Consider the following 21,595-nt stretch of genomic DNA (forward strand, 5'->3'; position numbering starts at 1 on the left):
TTCCTTGGTTTAATATACCAATAGATAAAATAGTGTGACCCAAATCCTCAATAATCTTTTAACTAAATTTCAGGGTAAGACTTTTCCTTTCCAATATATGTAATACACCTTTTAAATTATTATGGTGTTATTTTTTATATCTGCTGGAAACTAAAATATCATCTTCAAGAGCTGGAGTTACATCACAGGCATTAAATAATTTGTACATATTTGTCTGTAGGGCTAATGCAGAACTGGTTAAATTAACTTGCACATAATTAAACTTCTATGACTTTAAATCCTATATATGCCCCCGAAAATCCCTGAAGTTCCCCTCCATTTCTACTTGGTAGTACTGAAAAGTTAAATCTAATGTGGACAAAGGTATCCCTTGTAGTTATGTTAATTCATTGATATTAGGCAGGAAGGGGCTATCTACCCATACTCATACATTAAAAGAATGGAAAGTATTAAATCCTCTCACCTAGAGATAGCCACCATTGTTCATTAATACTCTAAGATGTTGAAATCCTTCAGACTTCACCAATCGATCACTGAAAAAATGGCTTTACATTTTTTTACTTAACCTATATACTTTCTTGTGGTTCAATTTACGACCTGTGTCAGCATTCCACACACTTCACTGAAGGATTCATTGTGTAATGCAAGACCCAGCTGTTCCTGTGGATGCCAACACAACAGTGCTTCCTCTTTCTGTACAAAATAGTGCAGGGGTCTTAAAACTGGGAAGCGGCCCCCTCTAGGGGGGCCTCAAGTGATCCCTGTTTGGGGGTGGGGGCAAAAGAAGCTTTATGCAGAGAACAGTGCTTTGTGGTCTAGATTTATTTAAACATTGCCAACTTAATAGAATAATTGTGAAAAATTCGAAAGGGGGGGCCCAATGATTTTTTTTTTCCCCACCTGTCCGGGGCACAGCATTAAAAAGTTTGAAAACCACTGACATAGAGTGTCCTGCTCCTTCCTGTTCTCTTCTGGAATGATACGTTCACCTAAAATATCAAGTTTGATCAAGTTCATGACAAGTTCTTCCCACTAACTGTTCATTAACTATTTTTCTGTGATTGTGTACCGCCACAGCACCCACCTCTGTGCCAATCACTCCTAATATTGCTGCATAGTAGGCTTCTACCGGACCTGCTCCCACCAACGATGAGTAAACCATGTTACAATCAGAGAATCAGAATTGTCCTCATCAGCTCCTCCTGAAATGAAACTGACACTCATCATATTAGGATCTTTACAGACTGCCAAAATGGCCTTTGAGCCCACACGTGTTATGTAATTTATCAAGCACAGGGCAAAGCTGTGGCTTTTGACCAACGGGATTGACTGCCTTAGCACTAGCACAGTTTGTTCCTTCTATACCTGCTGCCAGTTTGTAATTTTTTTATGATTGTTCAATGTCTCACACCATATTTAAAACCACTTGCTAAAATAAGTCCACACCCTTAAGCGCTCGACTTTTTCGCCCAGTCTTCATTAGAATGTTATCTCTCATAACTTGTTAATATGTAATACTTTCAAAGTCACATGACACCGCAAACGATCTTAGAGCTGTCTCACACTCATGTATACTTTCTTCGTCTTCTTGGCAGTGCGATTAAAATTTTCGTTGTTCTAAACGAAAGTTATTTTTTGAACCATGTCGGTCTAGTATTTGTTGTACGGCAAATTTATCCAAGTCTCAACGGCGTCAATAAAATTAGGTGAACTTTTGAACTCCTTTAGCCCTTCTGCGGTCTAATGTAATTTAAGTAACAAACATTTCCATGCTCTTCATATTTTAAATCACCCAATGGCTGAATAAAAGCCTCAAATAAGTTTAACAACCTTGGTCATTAAATCTTGGGCTTCTCTGGCTTTTGTAAGAAAGAATATACAAATGTGATTGTTTTTAGTGCAAATAACAAAAATGTAAACAAATTACTACCAGCGGTCAAGTAACTTTCACAGCAGTTCATGGAGTGTGCTACTGTGTGTTATCGGAGTGCAAGACAACATTGAGAAAACAAATGTTGAACCTTATTCTTCCACCTCTGAAAGTCAAAAATGCAGGAAGCTTCACCAACATAACTGCATAGTTAAATTATAAATATAATATGAGCCAAGGTTGTTTTTTCACGGAATCATTCTGGAGTATAACGCCTGCTCCTTCGTCCCCAGAGCTTGATAAATTTACGAGGGCAACTTTGACTGACACAAACAGATTTTCCATCTAATAGTCATCAGTCCATATTTTCTCAGTGAGCGTCAGATCTCTGGATTACCCGTTTGCTCCACAGTTTAGCAATACTGAGACTAGCCACAATCAGCCCAACATAACAAAGACTCTTGAGATATCTCGGTGGATGGGTTCCTCATTCCAAAGGAGTAACAATATTGCTTTAGCCGTCAATGGCATTGGTACTTTGAAATTTTCTGATAGGTGAGTTGAAACCAATGCTGGACCTTTTATTTTGAAGACACTAAGAACAACAGTAACATGAAAATCAATAAAGTAGTCCCCATAGCGTAGTTACTAGAAATAATTAATTAATTAAAATAAATAACATGATCACTATAGTCTTTAACTGGTAGATTAGGATTGCGTATTCATGCTTGGAGCATTAGTAGAGTGAAGATCAGCTTGTATTGCATGACCCACACAGAACACCTTTGAACACTAAATTCATTACTATAGAATGGGCTTGCTGGCAAGTCTCTGAACACTATAGGGTGTGATTGAAGATGGGCATACGATCCACATTTTCATTCTGGTGAATGCAGATGCTTACACAAGCACAGTCTCTGCCTACCATCCACAAAATGACCAACCCATGTGCTGCACCATAGTAATGCCTGACCAGATGGTCAGAACCAAAACCTAACTTAATGGCAGGTAATTGCTGGCACAGCCTTTTTCCAAAGGCCCGTACATAGCTCTTCTTATCACATGGCAGTCATTGCTCCTGTAGGACAATGCAAGACTGCTGGCTTGAATGTGTAGAGATCAAACTCCCAGGATATGACTATGCAGGATGGACACACATATTGCCTAGACAACACCTAATTTCTCCGTCTCGTTCCTAGTGCAGTGAGGCATCGCCCACACAGATGTAAGTTGCCACCTCCTCTTTTTCTCTCTTTCACATTCCCTTCTTTTGACCCTTGGCCACTCGGTGATCTGTAGTTCTCTCTCTGTCTACCCAGTGGTCTGTTCATTCTTTCTTTTGCTCTCTTTCTCCCTCTAGCACTTCATCCATTCCTCATTCCCCTTTGTCCCCTTCATCTTCCAATCCATTGCGCCCTCTGTATCTGGCTCGTGTTCCCTCCCTCTGACCTGTTTCTTCTCACATCTTTAGGGTTGACTTGGTTGTTCACTCTTTGAAGGATCTGCCAACAACGCTCCCTCTCGGGTTCACCATAGGAGCCATCTGCAAGTAAGTGAACTGTAGCGAGAGTCTTTAGAGAGCTGAGAAGGGCTTAGTAGGTGGAGGAGGCAGGTATAACAATTTGATCTTATTTAAGTTTATATTGCAAATGATTGTGCTTCAGTCTCACTGGCTTCTAGGAAACTCCTGTATGAGTAAAGGTAGTCCTAGTGCAACCTCCTGAATCTCTTATAAAGCCAAAGGATCCCTTGTGCATACTGGAAGAGGCTAAATGTATCTCATGCAAGCTCTGATGCAGTGGCATAATCAAAATGATGGGGCTCCCTGCAAAATCTGATGAGGGGCCAGAGTCTTCCCATATCTCAGAGATATTCATTTGTCTTGGGCTGAATTGTGCCCTCCTTGATTGGTCAGGACTCCTGAAGGGTTGGTGATTCCCCTCCCCCGCCCTCTCCTGCAAGGGCTAGTGTTATGCCCCTGCTTTGGTTTAAATTCTGGGAGCCCTGTCTCCTAATAAAACACAGCCATCCATCCCTAGATTTGTGTGCCTATTAGATTGATGCGCTGTGTTGCAAGTCCTGCCCACATACACAGGCCCAGCTTATAGCGAGTCCATCTTCAATAACTAGGAAGCTGGGTCAAGGTTGCGTGGTTTCGTACACTAATCTGTGAACCGGAGACTGAAAGCATTGACTAATCAAGTCATACATTGAATTATGTAACACATTTGGAATGTTTAGGGAGGGTTTTTTTTTTAAGATACAAACAATTAAGGGACTTTCTCCAAAACATACAGACAGAAGAGGTAGCGTTGGGTTGTAATGCATTTTTGTAAAGTTGACTCCTAAGTCACCTAGGAGAGCCTCTATTTGTGATTGTTATCAATCCTGCACTAGCTACACTTAATGTCTCATGACTTAAATATATATTTTTTTTAAACCCTGCATGATTTATATTCTACACAGTGTAGACTGCACAAATTCGGCGTGAGTAAGACTTCGAACTGTTTTTATTGTCAAGACCCTTCCACAGATACTGTACATATCTTTGATTTGTGTTCGCTTATAGTACCCTTTTGGACGAAAGTGTCTGAGCAACTTAGCGGAGTGTTGAAAATAACATTCATTTAGATCCTAAAGCTATCACGTGGGGACATGCCCCGGTATAATACCCCATCTTTACATGGTATATTTTTGCTGTTATTGCTGCTATGCTGGATGTTGCGTGCTTATGACTTCAAAGGGAAGCTTTGGATTAAAAACTATGTTGGCAGGAACTGAACATTCTTTTTGGCCTTGGAAAAGCGATTATTAGTAATAACCCAAGACGTAGGAATCTTAGAGATATCTTGGCACAACTTAATGAACTTATTGAATGGCTGACCTCTATCCTTTAGCAGCTCTCACACATTAAATGTTATTCATTGTTGAAGGTGGACCAATATTCTTCCTGATGTTAGGGATTATTCCGTGCCAGTGAGTATGGGAGGTATAGTAAAGCTACATTGAAGAATTCATGGTAAAGGCAAATGACGTGCACATGTTTAATATGGGATCCTTCTTAGACTGTCATTATTTAATTACACTCTGCAGTTGGGTGGGAGGGCGGTTTCATCAACTATGGGAAAGATTCAGTGTATGTTAATCTGAGAAGTGTCCCCATATTAAAGAATCATTCTTACAGGCATCTTGATTTCAATAGGCGAGTTACAAATATTTCACTCATGAGTGGCTATAAATGTGTTCTATATATGTTCTATATATGTGTTGTTAATGTTGCTAATTTGGAAGTTCTGGGTAAGTGGAAGGAGCCATCACATAATTTTAATAATTTCTCTTCTTTTTAGACGTGAAAATCCTCATGATGCAGTTGTTTTTCACCCATGTAATGCTGGAAAGATGCTAAGCTCTCTTCCGGAGAAGAGGTAAAGTAATGAACTTTAAGAAAGCGTGCAAGCTGCTGCCCATATGCTCTTTTGGATGTGTCACATTTGTTTATTTCCACATGACTGACACTACTTCTTACCTTAGTGTGATTGGCACCAGCTCCTTACGCCGTGCAGCTCAGCTCAAAAAGAAGTTTTCCCACCTGGATTTCAGGGACATTGTATCCTTTCTTAAATGGTTCCAGCGGGTAGGGTTAGCTGCCATATTACCTTTGTATTATGACTGGATGTGTTTGCAATGTTGCTGTTTGACCCTTGACGCGACCCTTCAGCGAGGCAACTTAAACACGCGGCTGAGGAAACTTGATGAAAATAACGAGTTCAGTGCCATCATCCTGGCTGCTGCTGGTCTCCGGAGGATGGGGTGGGAGAACCGCATTGGGCAGGTAAATATTGGCTAGTCTGAGCCATGAGCTGGATTATAGGTGCAGACGGTATGATATGTGGAGCTAGTGGTAAAACAAGAGGTAAACTAAAGGAAATGTTGTTCATGAGCGGTACCTGTGGCAAAGGGTGGTGTCTTATTCAGTACCCACCTTTTAATAACAAATCATGGTCTTAGCACAGAAATTGGCATGACAGTTGGAATAGATGTAATGCTATAGGGTTTTCTTTGACACATCCGAAGCCACACTCCTCAGCTGCTCATGCACCTATGCAGCAGAGCTAAGGACAGTTGGTGAGTCATTAAAAAATCCTAAAAAGCATTAGTCAATGGAAGACTGCCTGATCCATCTGATAGGCAGAAACAAAGGAACTTGGGGCCTGATTTAGATGTTGGCAATGGGTTACTTCGTCACAATGGTGACGGTTATCCCGTCCACCGAAATCCAAATCTCATGATTTCCTATAGTATTTATATTTAACGGGTGGGATATCCATCACTGGTGTTATGGAGTAACCTTTCTGCCAACATCCAAGTCAGGCCCTAAACGACTTGGTGAATAGGACAGTGGAACAGGGCAAATTTATCAAGTTGTCCCATGTTAAATGTGAAATGATCGTCCAATCCTGGGTTTATAGTTTACTTCACTTTGCATTCTGACATCTCTTCTTGAAACAGCTGGATAATTTGTGAGATCCGACAGTGAGGCATTGGAAAGACACACTGTGCACAGCCTGGCAACACAGAGCACACTGTGTTACTCTAGGTTAGAGTGTTTCCACACACTGAGGATGCTCAGGTAACTCTTTTTCACAAAGAACAGGTATCACTTTCTAACTTGTTTTTACTAGTGCAGTTATTTTTGGTCTGTGTACATTTTCTCTGTGTTAGCAATGCTCTGACAACCACACTTCTAGGTTTAGCTTTTGACCAGGAAACACAAATACCACCTATCTTGTTGGAATTTGAAGGGATAGGTTGATCTTAGAGGTAGGTATGTGGACATGGGTATGTGTCATTGTCACTGTAAATAAGTAGATTTATCTTGTGTTTCTACAGGTACTGCACCCGGAAGACTGTATGTACGCAGTGGGACAGGTGTGTAGAACTATGTCTTAAAGCCAGAGGGCAGAAGTAGTGGAGTGCAGTTTTAATGCTTTTTAAGTATGAATGTTCTCACAATGTTGGTATCCACTGACTAGGGTGCACTAGTCCCTGCTTGTTTGGCAGCTTTCTTTTTTACATCTTGGTGAGTGGGGATAAGGAAGATATGAGAGGGGCATCAAATAACCATTGTGATGACAAGCATGTTTCAGCCGCAGGATGCTTTTAAAACAAGAGCTTATGGAGGAGTTTTGCCTGATGTCACTTAAGCAGTTTCCTTTCATAGAAAGAGAGGCAACTCTATGAAACTACCTTCTAACTTGGCTAGTAAGGGCAAAATATGTACAAAGCCTTTTTCTAAAAAATCCTGTAGCAAATAGAGTGGAGTTTTCGTGGTCTGAGAACAATAAGGAAATTGAGCTGGAGTGTAACCTGAGATCTAAGGAAACTGCAGCCCTGGCTGTCTGTCTAACTTCAGTATCTCAGCCCTAAAGGTTCTTTACTAAAGCAAGGCAGGACATTGCTGCGAAACAATCATCTTCATGCCTGATAGTAATTGGCATGTGTAATCTGTAGTAGATGATGCATGGACAGTAGTAGTATCCAAAATGAAAGGGAGAAAGGGGGACAGAAAGGCTAGACCTCCTAAAGGTCACTAACCAAACACAGGGAGCCAGTCAGTTTGCTGCGAAATAATCCTCCACAGGGTGAAAAAACACGTCATTTCTTATATAAGCCTCACCCATTAGGGCTGCCCCTTGGAGGCATGCTTCATCATTGGGTCCATCCCCTTCCGTTGAGGAACGAGGTGTGCTGCAACCTACGCATTATGTGGGAGCACTTAAAGAAATATTAAAAATGATGTAGAATGACGACAATAGGAGTGGGGGGGCAGTGGAGGGGGGGGGGTTCTACTTTTATGTGGAAAGAAAACCTTAAAAATACCTGCCTAGTAGGTAAACTTTTATTTATTCTGACCTCCAGTCGGTATGATAAAAAAATGGGGAGAGGGAAGGATGGATAACTTTGTATCTTCCTTCCTAAAGGTGAACATGTTTCAATCCATCCCCTTGCCTATTATCAGGACCAAGTATCTACCTCCTTGATAACACCCATGTAATGTTATTAGGGATAATCACTCTTAAATACTCTGCATCACATAATGTCAAATGCCTGAATTGACTCCTCAAATACCAATTCAGGCATTTGACATGATGGGCATATTTGTTTACCCAGCAGAATGTGACTATAAGCTCACCTTGACCACCGGCAGATCCCTGAAGCACAGTATTTGCCTAAATAACGTATGTGTTTTAAGTTTATTTCTATGCTGTATGTGCTATGTGTTGTGCGTCAGAAGATACACTAATTTTATTAGTGTGCTCACTACTATCATTGGCATGCATCTATTCACCAGCTGTGACACTAAGAGGTGATGTCCAGTATCTGTGTAAACAGCACATACTTGGAGTCATTTAATATAGACGTGTTGTGTTTTCTGCCATATCTTTGGCAGACTAACACTCTCTGATTATATTTTGCAGATTACAAAGCAGTGAATACCAAGAGGGTATAATCACTTCCCTATATGTAGTATGCAGAGTATGTGAGAGTGACTAACCCTAACAGCACTACAGGAGTGGTATCAAGGAGGTAGATCCCTGAGCCTGATGAAAAGCCAAGGGTATGGCTTCAAACATGTCAACCTTTAGGGAGGTAGATGCATAGTTATCTATCCTTCCCTCTCCCCGTTTTTAATCATACCGACTGGAGGTCAGAATAAATGATAGTTTACCTACTAGGCATGTATTTTTAAGGTTTTCTTTCCACATAAAAGTAGAACCTCCTCACCTCCTATTGTCTCATTCTACATAATTGTAGTTATCCCACATAATTTGTAGGTGACAGCAAAGGGCAACCCTGATGGTTGAGGATTATATAAAATAACAAGTATTTTCTTTACCCTCTGGAGGGTTATTTTGCAGCAAACTGACTGGCTCTCTGTGTTTGATTACTGGACAGTAGCAGTACCATGAGTTCTGCAGGGCGGCCCATTTTAATGTTGTGTTTGTACCTCCTGCGTTTTACGTTTCTTTACAAGACACCTATATGGTGATGAGACGTAGGTTTAAAGTGTGTGTGTACCTGGTTTTAGTTAGCAAGAGTAATGTGTCTGGGTTGGACAGTCACAGATTTGATGTATCTTGTTATTTAATATCTCACTGATCTTGTGTCCTTTCCCTCATCATTCAGGGCGCGTTGGCAGTTGAGGTGAGGGCCAATGACCAAGATATCCTGAACATGGTATCAGTTCTACACGATCCAGAGACTGTCCTGCAGTGCATCGCAGAGAGAGCTTTCATGAAACAGCTGGTAGGTAGCCATTTGCTCTGCCATGCCCCTGCTACACAACATATTTGAGGTTACTGGCTTACTCCACGATTCCATTCCTAGACTGTTGAATAGCCTTATGCTTTTTGGGAACCCTGTTTTTTTTCACATCAACAGAACCAGTGGAACTACAATACCAAAGTATGACTGTTTGAAGACTTGAAAGCTTAAAACCGGAAAGATCAAGCCTCCGTCTCATGGCGCCATCTGGTATCTTCAACTGTACATGTCTAGGCACAACTAGACTAGCTTGCTGCCTCCTTGGGAATTGATACATACCCTGTGAACAGGCATGTACAGTTGTGGTTGAGTAAGTAGCATGCCCAGGAATGTAGGTTGTTCCACTTCAGCCACACTGGGCTGCTACTCACCCTCCTGGTCTTCCTCTAGATGAAGTAGTTTGGGTGAAAGGACCTCTGCAGCTGATGGATGAAGCCCCAGATTTGCTCACACAGCTGAAGAGTACACATAGCCTCTTCCTTCTTTTTCCATCTGTAACTTCCCTCCTGAGGAGCAGCATCCGTAACCTTCCAATGTATAATGAATAGCCAGTCACTGATGAAAGTTGAAGTACATGTGCATGTTTATGGCTTCTCTGAATTCCCTACTCACCAAAGTGCTTATCTTTTATAGGAAGGTGGCTGCAGCGTACCTGTAGCAGTGACTTCCACAGTGAAAGACTCACAGGTATGGTGTCTCTCTTTGTTTACCATCAGTACTAAGCCCACTTTGACATGTGTAGATTCATGACAGACAACGTTGTTGAAGTGTTTGTACTGGCGAATTCTGGAGCACATTGCATTGAATCCCTTTATTTGCCTACCCATAGAACATTGCTATATACAGTTCAATGATACACTGATTTTTAAAACAAAAATATAGAGCAAAAGGCTGACACGTTGGCTGTAAAATGTCTGATTTTAAACACTTATTTGGTCGGTTTCCCAAACACTTTATTAAAACAAGTATTAACAAAGCCAGTCAGTTTTGCCCATGAGGGCTATTGTCTTTGCCAATGCTTTTTTCCCTCCAGATGGTCGCAAGGAGAAAGAAGTAATTCAAAGCATGGCTGGTTCTAATTCTTGCGCACAAGCAGCAACCGCCGCTGAATGATTTTACTTAAAAAAATTATGTCTATGGGAGCCTTCCTGAAGGTATTTAAAAAGAAAAAAAACATTCAAAGATGGCATTTGGGAGCACACGTGGCTGCCATCTTTTTTCTTTTTTTAAAATTATTTTTGCCTACTGTACCAAGATACGTAAAAAGCAATGAGGTTAAACCCAGTAACGCCAGGGCCCGGGAATACAAAACTCCTATCTTTAGCATTGTATGTTGGATTTTTCTCGTTTTGGTCTTGATTTACACAGAAAAATATTGGCTATTTTTCTAAAACTGGTATGGTGTTCTTTTGTAGTGTTTTCACTATATTACTGTGTGCAATTGCTTTACACATTGCTTCTGAGATAAGCCTGACTGCTCTTTCTAAGATACTATGGGGGTGAGCAGGGGTTATCTGAGAGGGTATCTCCCTTATCCTGACTAGAGTGAGGGTCCCTAGTTGGGCAGGGTGCAAACGGACTGCCAGCTAGAGACCCCTTTTGTAACAATATCACTTTATTCACATTTCACTGAGCCGTTATTTGGAGAGCACCTAACTAAAACAATTATAAAAAGTGATGATAATACTTGAATAAAATGATACTTTTGTAAGTACTTTTAACTCTAGGTTTAAAAGGTTTCTTGGTGTAGAATAAGGAGTTTAAACTGTGCCGTGGGAGTCCTGGGCTAAACTTCCCCCTGGGGGGCAATTATTTATTTTATAAATACTGTATCACGATGGCACGCGTCTATCACTGAACAGTAAATAAAAATAATGTATGCGCTATGATGCATATTGGAGGAAAACTTAGAGGCCTGGTGCAGCTGCTAGGCCTTGGGTGGAAGGTGGCGGAGAATAGAGGAGGACAAAATGAATGCAAAGGGAACCAGGACAGGAGCAAATGCCAAAAGGCCAGCAGCAAGCAGTCCAGCCGCAGTGCACTGGTGCCACATTCCTGCAAAAACATTTTAAAAAAGAAGACGGAGACCAGTGGGTGGAAGGAATGGGCAGGAAAAATGATGGCACACGTAATTTCTGTGTGGGGAGCGACCATTAAGCATATGTCCAAAAGTGAGCAGAATTATCATTGTGCATCTTTCGAGCCCTCACAAAGAAGAAAAAAAGAAAACATAACAAAAGTGTGGGGACCAGGAGGAAAGTGATGCACTCCCATGTTGTTCTGAAAACTAAATAAAACACACATTGGCATAGTCAGTAGGTCTCACTTTTTGCCCAGTTGGCTAAGCCAGTGCTGTGCAGCACCTGAAAAAGAAAAAAGGGTTGATGATGCAGCTGCTGTTTCCGGCCTCGCCCTTTTGTAAGCAAAGGAATGCCTCATCAAGAATGTGCGTTGTACGGAATGATACCATGCCATGTTATTGTATTTTTAATTACCAATAAAAGATGGCACACGCATTGATCGGTAAGCAAAAAAATGACATTTTATGTGCTTAAAACCTTTTTTTGGCTAGTTGAGTGCCATACAGCAAATGGCAGTTACTGGGACCTCCAAAAAAATGTAAATTAAAAAATTCATAAATAAATAAATGAACATGAGGGGTATAAAGACTCCATTGAGGAGCAGATGGGCGTCAAGCAGAGATCAGTGGGCAGAGGGTGAAGGAGCAATAGAATCACGCAGAAGCATTGGTTAGGACCTGGCAGAAAATTTCAGCTGCATGGCCGTAAAAATACCTAAAACTAGATTAATGTATTTCAAGAATTGTGAGGTGTAGGGGAGCAACAGAGGAGCAGGTGGGTGAAGGCAAAGCCGATAGAGGGTGGGTAATTGAGGGTGTAAGCAACACATTAGAGAGAGACAGTAAAAAAACATGCACTGATTAAGTGCTTAACAAAAAAAGTGGTTGCCTAAATGTGAGCAGTAGAAGGTGAACACTAAAAGTTGAAGGCAAGTCGATGAAGAAGAAGCAATCAAATGAGAATGACAGTATTCTGTGATAAATAGGATTATTTGGGTGGATGTCTACCTACTTCAAGCATCAGTCAAGACCCTTTTCAAGAACAACCCTCAAAGTCACTAAATTAACCTGAGGTCAGCCCCTTGGTGGCTGTGGCACGGGGCAGAAAGGCTTAACTTGTGGGAATGTGTAAAGTATTTATGCAGTACCAAAACAGTAATGGTCAAAATGCAAAACAATAATAATTGTAAACAGAATTAGAAAAATAGAGTGAAACTTTGATTAAAAAATGTCACCTAAAGGACTAAAAATCAATAAGAGAAACAGGAGATATGACTTTTTAAAGTTTTAAGTAGAAATAGTGTCAAAAAGCAATTAAGCACCAATGATTGTCAATGGTCATGGTAGACCCGGACCCAAGACACAATTTGAGGCATATCGCGATGGAGTGTGGTTGGATTCCTGATCAGAGATTCTACCTTCTGACTTAGTCCAGTAAGTCCCAATCCACCACAGAAGTAAACTCTTAAAGCGCCTGTACCTCAGAGGAGGCACGTAAAGACTCACTGGGTTTCAGGCAGAGGCCAGCAGCAGAGCCTACAGTTAGGCTACAATGGTACGGCTGAAGCCAGTAGTGGATGGCAGTACTGTATTCTAGGGACTTGCATACAAGTTAATTGTTTAAGTTAGGGTTATGCCGAGTCATCCATGTTTGAAAGGGGGAACCCAGGCATTTTACTACTGGTTAGGAGGAGCAAAGAGTACAGACTTGTACAGCCACCAGAAAAACAGAGAGGGCAATATCTAGAGGTACACCAAGCAACAGATGCCTATTTCCTAGGAAGGCCAATCAATGGTAAGCAGTCGGCAGACTCTTAAGTCAGCTTTTTTTGGTTTGGTCCACAGTAGGCTTTCACAAACGGACAGCTAAAAGCTGTATGGTATATGAGGCCTAATAATTCACTTACTTCAGTATTAAAATGATACAGGTAAACCAATTGGATATGTGGTAGAGAAGAAATGCTAAAGGGGTGAGACAAATGCAAAAATAGAGAGGAAAGCTGTGAAGATAGACGAGAACGCTGTCCAGTCATAAGCAGGGACTCATCCAAAGCCCTCCCTATGTATATTTTATTGTAGACAGTACACCAAGAGACTGTTAAATCTCTCTGACGGTTGTGACCTAATCTAGTGGAAGTTCTATTGCTTGACGGTGAAATAATGCATTCCCCTTCAAAGAACGTCATTACCTACTCTTCAAACCATACCTCTCTGCTTGGTTATTCTCTCAACCTTCACACACTCCCGAATAGTGCCTCTGACTTCTCTACCTACTTATCTCTACTGATCTGCTTACCTCTTGCTGCTCCCACAAGTCACTCCCCTTGAACCATGTCAATTTCTTTGTTCAGTGATTTTACTTGACACTGTACAGCATCCCTGTGAAGTGTGTCCCTAAATGCCTGTTAAAACGTCTGCACTGCCCGCTGTACCCCTTTGCTTCCTTTTTCCCTATATTGCTTGACCTTCCCCGGCGCCAGTCCCAATGTCGAAACTCCTGGCGCCCACTGGTGGCACCGTCCCCTTTATAATCCCTGACTCTGTCTTAGAGCTGGAGTGGGGTGGCCTGACCTTCGAGCTATGCCTTCCAAGTCGGAGCCTGAGTGCTATTTTTATGCGGCAGCACTCCGGTAGGAATGGGAGGGGTCGCTGGACCCTGAGGAATACCAGCCTTATACCTCTATGGACAGGTGTGAGGATTTGGGAGAGGCCAGTGGACTGCACACTTCTCCAGATACTGGCATGCTTTCTCCCTTTACCGTGGCTAAGGAGCATCCTTTGCAATGGTGGTGAGAAGGGTAGCTGAGGTCCTGGACCTCAGCCTACCTCAATGACAGTCAAGACGAATGTCTTGACAGAAGTGCTTCATCTGGGTGTGTCCCTTTCTAAACGGCTTCTCCCTTTTAATGAAGCAGTTACTGACATCCTGCTTAGGACCTGGTCCAAGTTGAGCACAGGTGCCATCTTAAAGCATGTACTGGACACTGAGCAGCACGAGTGACCCAGCTATATGATAGCTATACGGAAAACAGTGGTATTTAGTATCAAACACCCTGTCTTAATGAATTCATACTGACACCAGTATTGTATTTATTATGAAATGCACCCTGAGACCACCTAAGAGGTACCCCCTGAAACCTACTAGCCCTCTAGTGTGTTGGCTGACTGTTTTCAGCCAGCCTGCCATCACAGATGAGTTTATGAGCCCTAGAGGTGAGAGCCTCTCCTCTCCGATGTCAGAAACCATACCTGCTCCAGCAGGTGGTGCTATCACCTATGCCAGCAGGATGGCTATCAAATCTACATACCAAAGACAGGGACTTAAAAGTCCCTCCTGCCTCTGGTATGCAACCCCCAGCTTCACCCAGACCTGGGAGAGGCAGCCCTCTGCCCTAAGGCACACTTGGCACCAGAACAGGAGGGAAAATTAGCTGTGCAGAAGGCGTGTTGCACTGCCTGGCTGAACACACCTCTTGGGTGACCATCCTGAAGTGTACGTGAAATTAGGAATTTCACCATCTTGTGTGTGGTGGAATTAGGAAATCTGGGACAGTGTGATGCCTGCTCCTCACAGGAAGTGGCCATCTAGGGGCTGTAGTGGCCCCAGGGGTAAGTAGCCCATTGGCTATTGCCCTTCACTCCCCTTAGCTCCCCCAAACTAGGTACTTAGAGGACCTCTCATACAGGACTTTGGGTTCATGGGACTAAAGAAGGAGCCGAAGAGTCACGAAAAGCAAGAACTGACTTGGCCCCAACCCCACCGGCCTGCCAGCTGTTCTTGACAGTTGCACCAAAGATGTCTCGTCCTGCAGCCGTTTTGCCTCCAAAAGCCTGGATGACTGCCAGCACTTCAAGAAGTAACCAAGAGCTCCCGTGGAGTAGCGGAGCTGCTTCACTGCACCCTTCAGGTACCAAAAAAGACTCATGAGGACTCTGGACCACCCAAACATGACACATGACGGCATGAACCCTAGCCCAAGTTGAAGTGGGCCAACAGTGTCAGCGTGGTCCCCAGGACCCCCAGAACCAAAGCCCATCTTGGGTTTGCCAACAGTGGACTTCCCAACTGTCAATTCTGGTGCATGCTACACAAAGACAGTTCTGATTTATTATATTATGTATATGTCACAAGGCCATAAACATGCAATTGTTTTGGGAACCAAATGTTTTAGAGTCCTCTGCCCTCTTCTGAAAGATATTTAAAAAATCCAGAGGCATTTATCAGTGAAAGTATTCAGTTTGTTACTAAATGCACTCTATTGAGCCTAGGACTGAATGAGAGTTGGACATCGGCGTAATCATTTTCGTTTTTTTACCTAGCTGTATCTAACAGGAGCCGTGTACAGTCTGGATGGCTCAGACAGCCTAAAGGAGACCATGCAAACAGGGGTGGATCTGAAGTTGCAGCAGGTAAACACAAACTATGAACTTGAATCCAATATAGGCAACCATTTTCCTTCTCTTTCCTTGATACAGCCGACTGATTCCATCATGAATGTTTTTGATTGAATACATTCTGTGCCCTTCTTTGCCCTTTACACATGTTGGATTGTTTAGGTTGATATAAAACGTAAACGGTCGCCTTGGTTTTGTAGCCCTACTATTGAACATTTCACCAGTGCGACACTGGGATGTCTGTTTTGTATCTAGACCCAAAGGACCACCACTCTCACCATAGTCTATATCAACTATTGAGGTACGTTTTATGCAAACACTGCACTCATGTTGTCTCTTTTTTTAGGATGGAGATGGGCCAGATGACGACATACAGCATGTGTGCATCACTGCTAAGAATGTACCTCATAAAGCACTGACTGCTGCAGAGACTCTTGGAATAAATCTGGCTAATCTACTTCTGAGCCAAGGAGCGAAGCAGATATTGACTGTTGCCAGGCAGCTCAATGACTCACGGTAACCTGCTGTCTGAAAACTCAACACCGGAAGTCCATGTCTCTAAATGGAGGTGCATGGTAGACATAAGGAAAAGCGATTGAACAATTTTTGCCAAAAAAAAAGACCACTGAAAGCCCATGCAAGGATGGCAAATAGGGACCAGGTGTACCGGGGAGTGGGGTGCGTAGAATAAAGCAGCATAGAAATTATTTAATAGGATAATTATCTATTTTTTTAAAGGATGCTAAATATATGTGTAATGTGAACAGGCAAAAGTTAGTTTTGTAACTACTAAATGCCCTGTGAGTTGATATAGCTCGAACAATCTTGCCATGGTGGGCAGTATAATATCTCATCTCTTTGCGTGGCAGGACTGGTAATCGAGGATGTACTCTCTTGTCACCTTCTTTGTTTCTGTACAAACATCTGACCCTTAGGAGAATAGTATATATTGATAAATACCTTTGTATATTTGTGAATGAGATTGCATCAATGTTCCAGGAGGGCCGGTAACTGCTGTGTTCATTATACATGTGGCATAATTAGTACTGCTAGGCATGCTGTTATTGATGTATTGATTCTGTGGAGAAGGAATACACAGTGCTCTTGGTGGTTTGCTCCTGCCAGAACTATGAAAGTTGACACCAGCAGTTGGAGCTAGACCGCTAGAGAGGGGACGCATCATGAAAGGTTCTAAAGTTGGCTGCAGATGCCTTCTGTACACTGCAGTTTTTAAATCTAACCTCAATACTGTGGCCATATTAAAATGTTTTCAACTTATAAGGTTGTTTGAGTTGTGATTGCACTGTTGCCAGCACATATCAAACATTAAGTGGTTAAACTTGCGCACCAGAGATGTGTTGGGACGACGAGCAACCAGGTGTGAAAGGAACTTTACATCTGCCTACCTTTTATTTCCCAGTGGAGAACTGACTAGCATTATTGTACTGGCCAGCTAACCCACACCTATACAGCCACGTCTGCTTGCGTTTCTATGGGAGGCCACTTACTTTTGAAGATCGATTAGTACGACAGTACGCATGAATCTAGATTGCGCACAAAGAACATTCATTTGTAATTCGAGCTATTACCGTTGTAAATTCCTAACTGGACTTTTCTTGCCACATAAATTGAAAAGTAAAATAGTTGATATAAGCAAGCTGATTCAAAGTGCCACAGCGAGCTCACAGACAAGTGTGCAATTATCTATGTAACAGGGTGGATGGCCAAGGTTGTAACAAAACTGCCCCAAGGAGGGACGAACTTAAAGCATTTACCAATGATAACAAAGGATTTTTTTTTTTTTAAAGGAAATCCAATGAACGAGTGATAGTGATGGTCGTGGTTAAGAAGCCCAAAAATAGATTACAACAGGTTAGAGCAGTGATTCCCAAACTGTGGTCTGGGGACCCCTGGGGGTCCGCAAAGCCTCCTCAGGGGGGCTGCGACTGCTTAGAAAATAAAATAATAACAGATTAGGTCCCCAGCTTTCAATAATGACTCAGTGGGGAAGGGGTCCACGGAATCCAATAAAAACTCAGTGGGGGTCCCCTGGGCTCCAGTAATGAAAAAATGGGGGTCCCTAGACAAAGTCAAAAGGTTGGGAACCACTGGGTTAGAGCGCTTGTGTGCTCTACCTATAAAGGATATGAGTTTATGTATGCATCAAAACACTTTTCTTCTTTGAAAAACAGATTCTGGTCTCCCCACTAGGGTGCAGGTTAAGTGCACGTCGGGACAGGGAAGAACATAGGTTCTAGGAGTTAGTGTCTATACACTTACCTTTACCCACTTTAGAGCACAATTTTAAGTTAGTGAAGAGACGTTTGTCAACACCCCCATGATTGCATTTATAGTTTGTGGACTGCTTTGAGTACCAGTGTAATTTAGATGGGATGGGAGGGTGGGGGGGGGAAGGTTAGTGATCAGAGCGCTCCACCCATTGGTCTGTTATGGTGTCAATAACATTTTGCTTCCGTCCACCACACCATACAGCATGAGGCAATGGGTCACCTCCCCTCCCCTCACTGTCACTTCTAGTTAATTTCTCTCCGGGTGGGGTAAAGGCAGGAATATTAGATATTTGCCTGCACTTTGCATGCCCAGTTTATATTGCTTATTTGGTGTCTCCTTTAGGAAGCTACGCGTTGAATATTGTAGTAGTCTGCATTTTGAGTGCTTGCCCCGGTGGTGATTTATCCTCGTCGCCTTCACAAATTAAACACCTAGCATGGCTGAAAGCCTTGTGTAAAAAAAAAGGAAAAACAAAGCACCAGTGAAATGACCATGTCATTTAACATTACTCAAAGGAAAAAAAAAAGAAAAAAAAACTTGGGGAAGCCTCATTTACATCTTATTTTTCTTTTGTAGCATATGCTTGTAATAAATAAACTTAATAATGTGAAGGTTGCCAAAGGTAGGGATATTGATTTTACTAACGCTCGTTCTAAAAGGTAAGGCAGATCAAGAAAAAAAAAAACTTTGGTTTTAAGATAAAATCCTGGTTCCTTGACTACAGCAAATGGAAACTCGTGGAATGAGCATCTTAAGGCAACAATGTTGGACAAAGCTAAGACACGACAGTAGGACACCATATGTATATATAGAGTGACGTTTATGTATCGTGTGCTGGTCAGCTTTTACCAGCTAATGGGGCATATGGGTTGAAAAAGAGAATAAAGGCCCAGATTTTTAGCACAATTCCAACACCACACTAGTGTTATTTTTTACGCTAATGTGCTGTTGGAAGGCCAAAAACTGAACCTATTAATGGAACATATGAAATTTCTTTGCGCCATTTCTATTTACATTTTAACGCTTAAGTACAGGCATTAAAAAGACTCCTATTGTGTTCAGTGGGCCTTTGGGTGCTTTACAATATTAGCATCATAATGTGACGCTAGTCCTGCAAAGCGCCAGACTTCTGTCAAATTATGACACTAGTCCACCTAACTACTTTATTTATATGAATAAGATGCACATATGGGGGCTGCAGGAAGAGTGGCACTGCACTTGGCGCAGCACCACTTTTCATAAATATGGGTCCAGTGTGCAAATAACCGAACATGATTCAAAATGAAGGTCGATAGAAAGACGCAAGGCTGAAAGCAGCTAAATAGAAAATACCAAGCAGAGAAAATGTGTGGTCAACGGTGGAACAAGATGTGTGGTGGGAAACGGATGCAGAGGTGACGGGCAGCACGGAAATCAATGTAGCCTATATCAAAAGAAGCCTGGGGGCGGCAGTGGCGCAGTTTAGCAAAGCTGCGAAAAAAGGGAGCTTACGGCAAGCTGGGACGAGGGTTCAGCGCGATACGGGGAAAGTGAAATGCGTGATCGGAAACGCGAGGCTGAAAGCGAATCGGGCGCATTATAATCAGTGACAGCATAAGAACCAAAAAGGTATGGCAAAAACATAGCGGGCAGAAACGACTTGAGAGAAACAGTCCGGGGCGCAGAGCATACAAATGACATGTCCGTTAACGGGATTCAACAATAAACAGAAGGGGGGGGGGGGGGGCAGGAAGTGGGGCTCATGACGAGACAGCGCATGTAAGGGGTTGTGAAAAACCACCTCAAATGGGGACGGGAAACACGTAATGCAAAGACGAGAGAACCGGTGGCGGGGAGCACGATACGAAGCAGGATGTGCTGCCGCACTCCTTACAACCCCCCCCCCCCCCCAAACCACAAAGAACTTGTGGGATACGAGAATGTGAAATGTAGGGCAAACGAAAATGTATGCGGGGAAAGTACAGAGAAGAGGTTTAAGTGCGGAGTAGAACATTGAGCGTAGTTCACTGGGAACAATGAAGCGAGAGGAAGTTCAAGATGAAGTAGTATTGAACAATGGAAGTTAGATGCAGAAATAAGCTTCGAATAGTAAAGAAAATAAGAGATAAGACCTGGTGCAGTCACGATAACGGAAAAATAATTTGCAGATTAACAAACCGGAAACACGTGCCCCTGTATAAATAACGTCGCAGCGCGTGGACACAGACGCATTTAATCACACATTTTTGTACTTTTCTTTATTACCCTCACGCTAGCGGTAAAACAGCTCTCTCGTGAAGAGTTGGGTGGCCCTTAAAAGGGCCTTTGTTTTTTTTTTGTTTTCTCTCTTTTCGTCTGTCCGATTCGGTTCTCCGCCATCATTAGTACTCTTGGCTCTGCTGAGAGCTCTTCTTGCCTTTGCTCTTGCCCGGAGAGGGTGCAGCCGGCGCCGCCGCGCTCTTCTTTGGCAGCAGCACTGCCTGGATGTTGGGCAGCACGCCGCCCTGGGCGATGGTGACGCCGCCTAGCAGTTTGTTCAGCTCTTCGTCATTGCGTACAGCCAGTTGCAGGTGGCGGGGTATGATGCGCGTCTTCTTGTTGTCGCGGGCCGCATTACCGGCCAGCTCCAAGATCTCAGCCGTTAAATACTCGAGGACAGCGGCCAGGTAGACTGGCGCGCCGGCGCCCACACGTTCGGCGTAGTTGCCCTTGCGGAGCAAGCGGTGAACACGGCCGACGGGAAACTGCAGGCCAGCGCGGGATGAACGAGTCTTGGACTTCGCACGTGCTTTGCCGCTGGTCTTGCCTCGTCCGGACATGATAAAGGTGGACTGTAAACAGGACACAAACCTAAATAAAAAAACGAGCTGACTCTCAGGAGCAGGTGATTTGAGAAATATGCCGCCGCCAGCCAGTATATATACGAATCGTCTCACGGCTGACGACCAATTGGGAAGCACGCAGTGTCAATGGGCAGGGCTAGCCACGCCTAGGCCCTTTCGGCCCACTGTGCTGGGGATGCGAGCTTTACTGGCCAATCTGCACGCCTTTTCAGTGCAACTGGTTAGAAGAAGCCGGGTGTTGATTGGCTGTTCATCTCAGCCACCGAAAAGGCTACCGGGACTGTTTCAAGTATGACAGCGGTTAGCCAATCGGCTCTTAGCGCGCGAATATTTTGAAAATGAAGGTCGACAGATGGGAAATGTCCCTAAGCGAAGCGCCCAAATGAGCGCGCAGTGGAGTTGGTGGGGGAGGGGAAAATGTGCCTTCTCAAAACAGTACTGTTCTACCAAATATGCAATAAACGCGCGCCCACGTAGTTGAAGAGCCCGCGTCTTATACGCACCAGTGTTTCCTACATGGCCATTCTCAATATGGATTTTTTTTTTTTTTATTTATTTATCCAAAATGTTAGCGCGATCCCCATTACCATCTGTGTTCTTTCGTGGTGTGTATAATATTACGTTCAAGATAGACGAGGCTCATACCGCTTACACGCGGATGAGAACACGGCCTATGTATTATGCATGTAAGGAAATGCCCTTTTAAAATACATTGCTTCGATAGGACGCTGTGGTTTCACACTACGCTACCACAAGGCGTTTAAAGTCACGGCGGATCCACCGTTCACTCCCCCTTCGAGGTAGTTGAGC

General features: G+C 43.1%; 2 protein-coding genes across 7 annotated transcripts in view; one reads left to right on the forward strand and one right to left on the reverse strand.

Annotated features, from left to right (window-relative positions):
• The window catches only part of HMBS (hydroxymethylbilane synthase), a 43,448-nt gene extending 26,496 nt beyond the window's left edge, over nt 1–16,952 (forward strand). For 5 of the 6 annotated variants that reach the window (XM_069224810.1, XM_069224813.1, XM_069224814.1 and 2 more), the window contains 9 exons: nt 3,342–3,419; nt 5,218–5,295; nt 5,402–5,477; nt 5,589–5,702; nt 6,761–6,799; nt 9,059–9,178; nt 9,830–9,883; nt 15,597–15,686; nt 16,018–16,952. In XM_069224810.1, coding sequence (XP_069080911.1) covers nt 3,342–3,419; nt 5,218–5,295; nt 5,402–5,477; nt 5,589–5,702; nt 6,761–6,799; nt 9,059–9,178; nt 9,830–9,883; nt 15,597–15,686; nt 16,018–16,191 — 823 coding nt within the window. In that variant the 3' untranslated portion in view covers nt 16,192–16,952. The remainder of the gene's footprint in view (nt 1–3,341; nt 3,420–5,217; nt 5,296–5,401; nt 5,478–5,588; nt 5,703–6,760; nt 6,800–9,058; nt 9,179–9,829; nt 9,884–15,596; nt 15,687–16,017) is intronic. The other variant, XM_069224812.1, reaches the window with a different exon arrangement.
• Nucleotides 16,953–20,183: 3,231 nt separating this feature from the next.
• H2AX (H2A.X variant histone) lies at nt 20,184–20,851 on the reverse strand. Its single transcript, XM_069224816.1, has one exon. It carries the CDS (start codon nt 20,759–20,761, stop codon nt 20,324–20,326), a length of 438 nt encoding a protein of 145 aa, XP_069080917.1. The 5' UTR covers nt 20,762–20,851; the 3' UTR covers nt 20,184–20,323.
• Between the last annotated feature and the right edge of the window lie 744 nt (nt 20,852–21,595).

This window comes from Pleurodeles waltl, chromosome 3_1, assembly GCF_031143425.1.
Source record: "Pleurodeles waltl isolate 20211129_DDA chromosome 3_1, aPleWal1.hap1.20221129, whole genome shotgun sequence".
NCBI classification, from domain to species: Eukaryota; Metazoa; Chordata; class Amphibia; order Caudata; family Salamandridae; genus Pleurodeles; species Pleurodeles waltl.

What these genes read in the sequence shown, in the direction of transcription:
- H2AX (XM_069224816.1), bottom strand. Translation starts at nt 20,761, where the DNA reads ATGTCCGGACGAGGCAAGACCAGCGGCAAAGCACGTGCGAAGTCCAAG.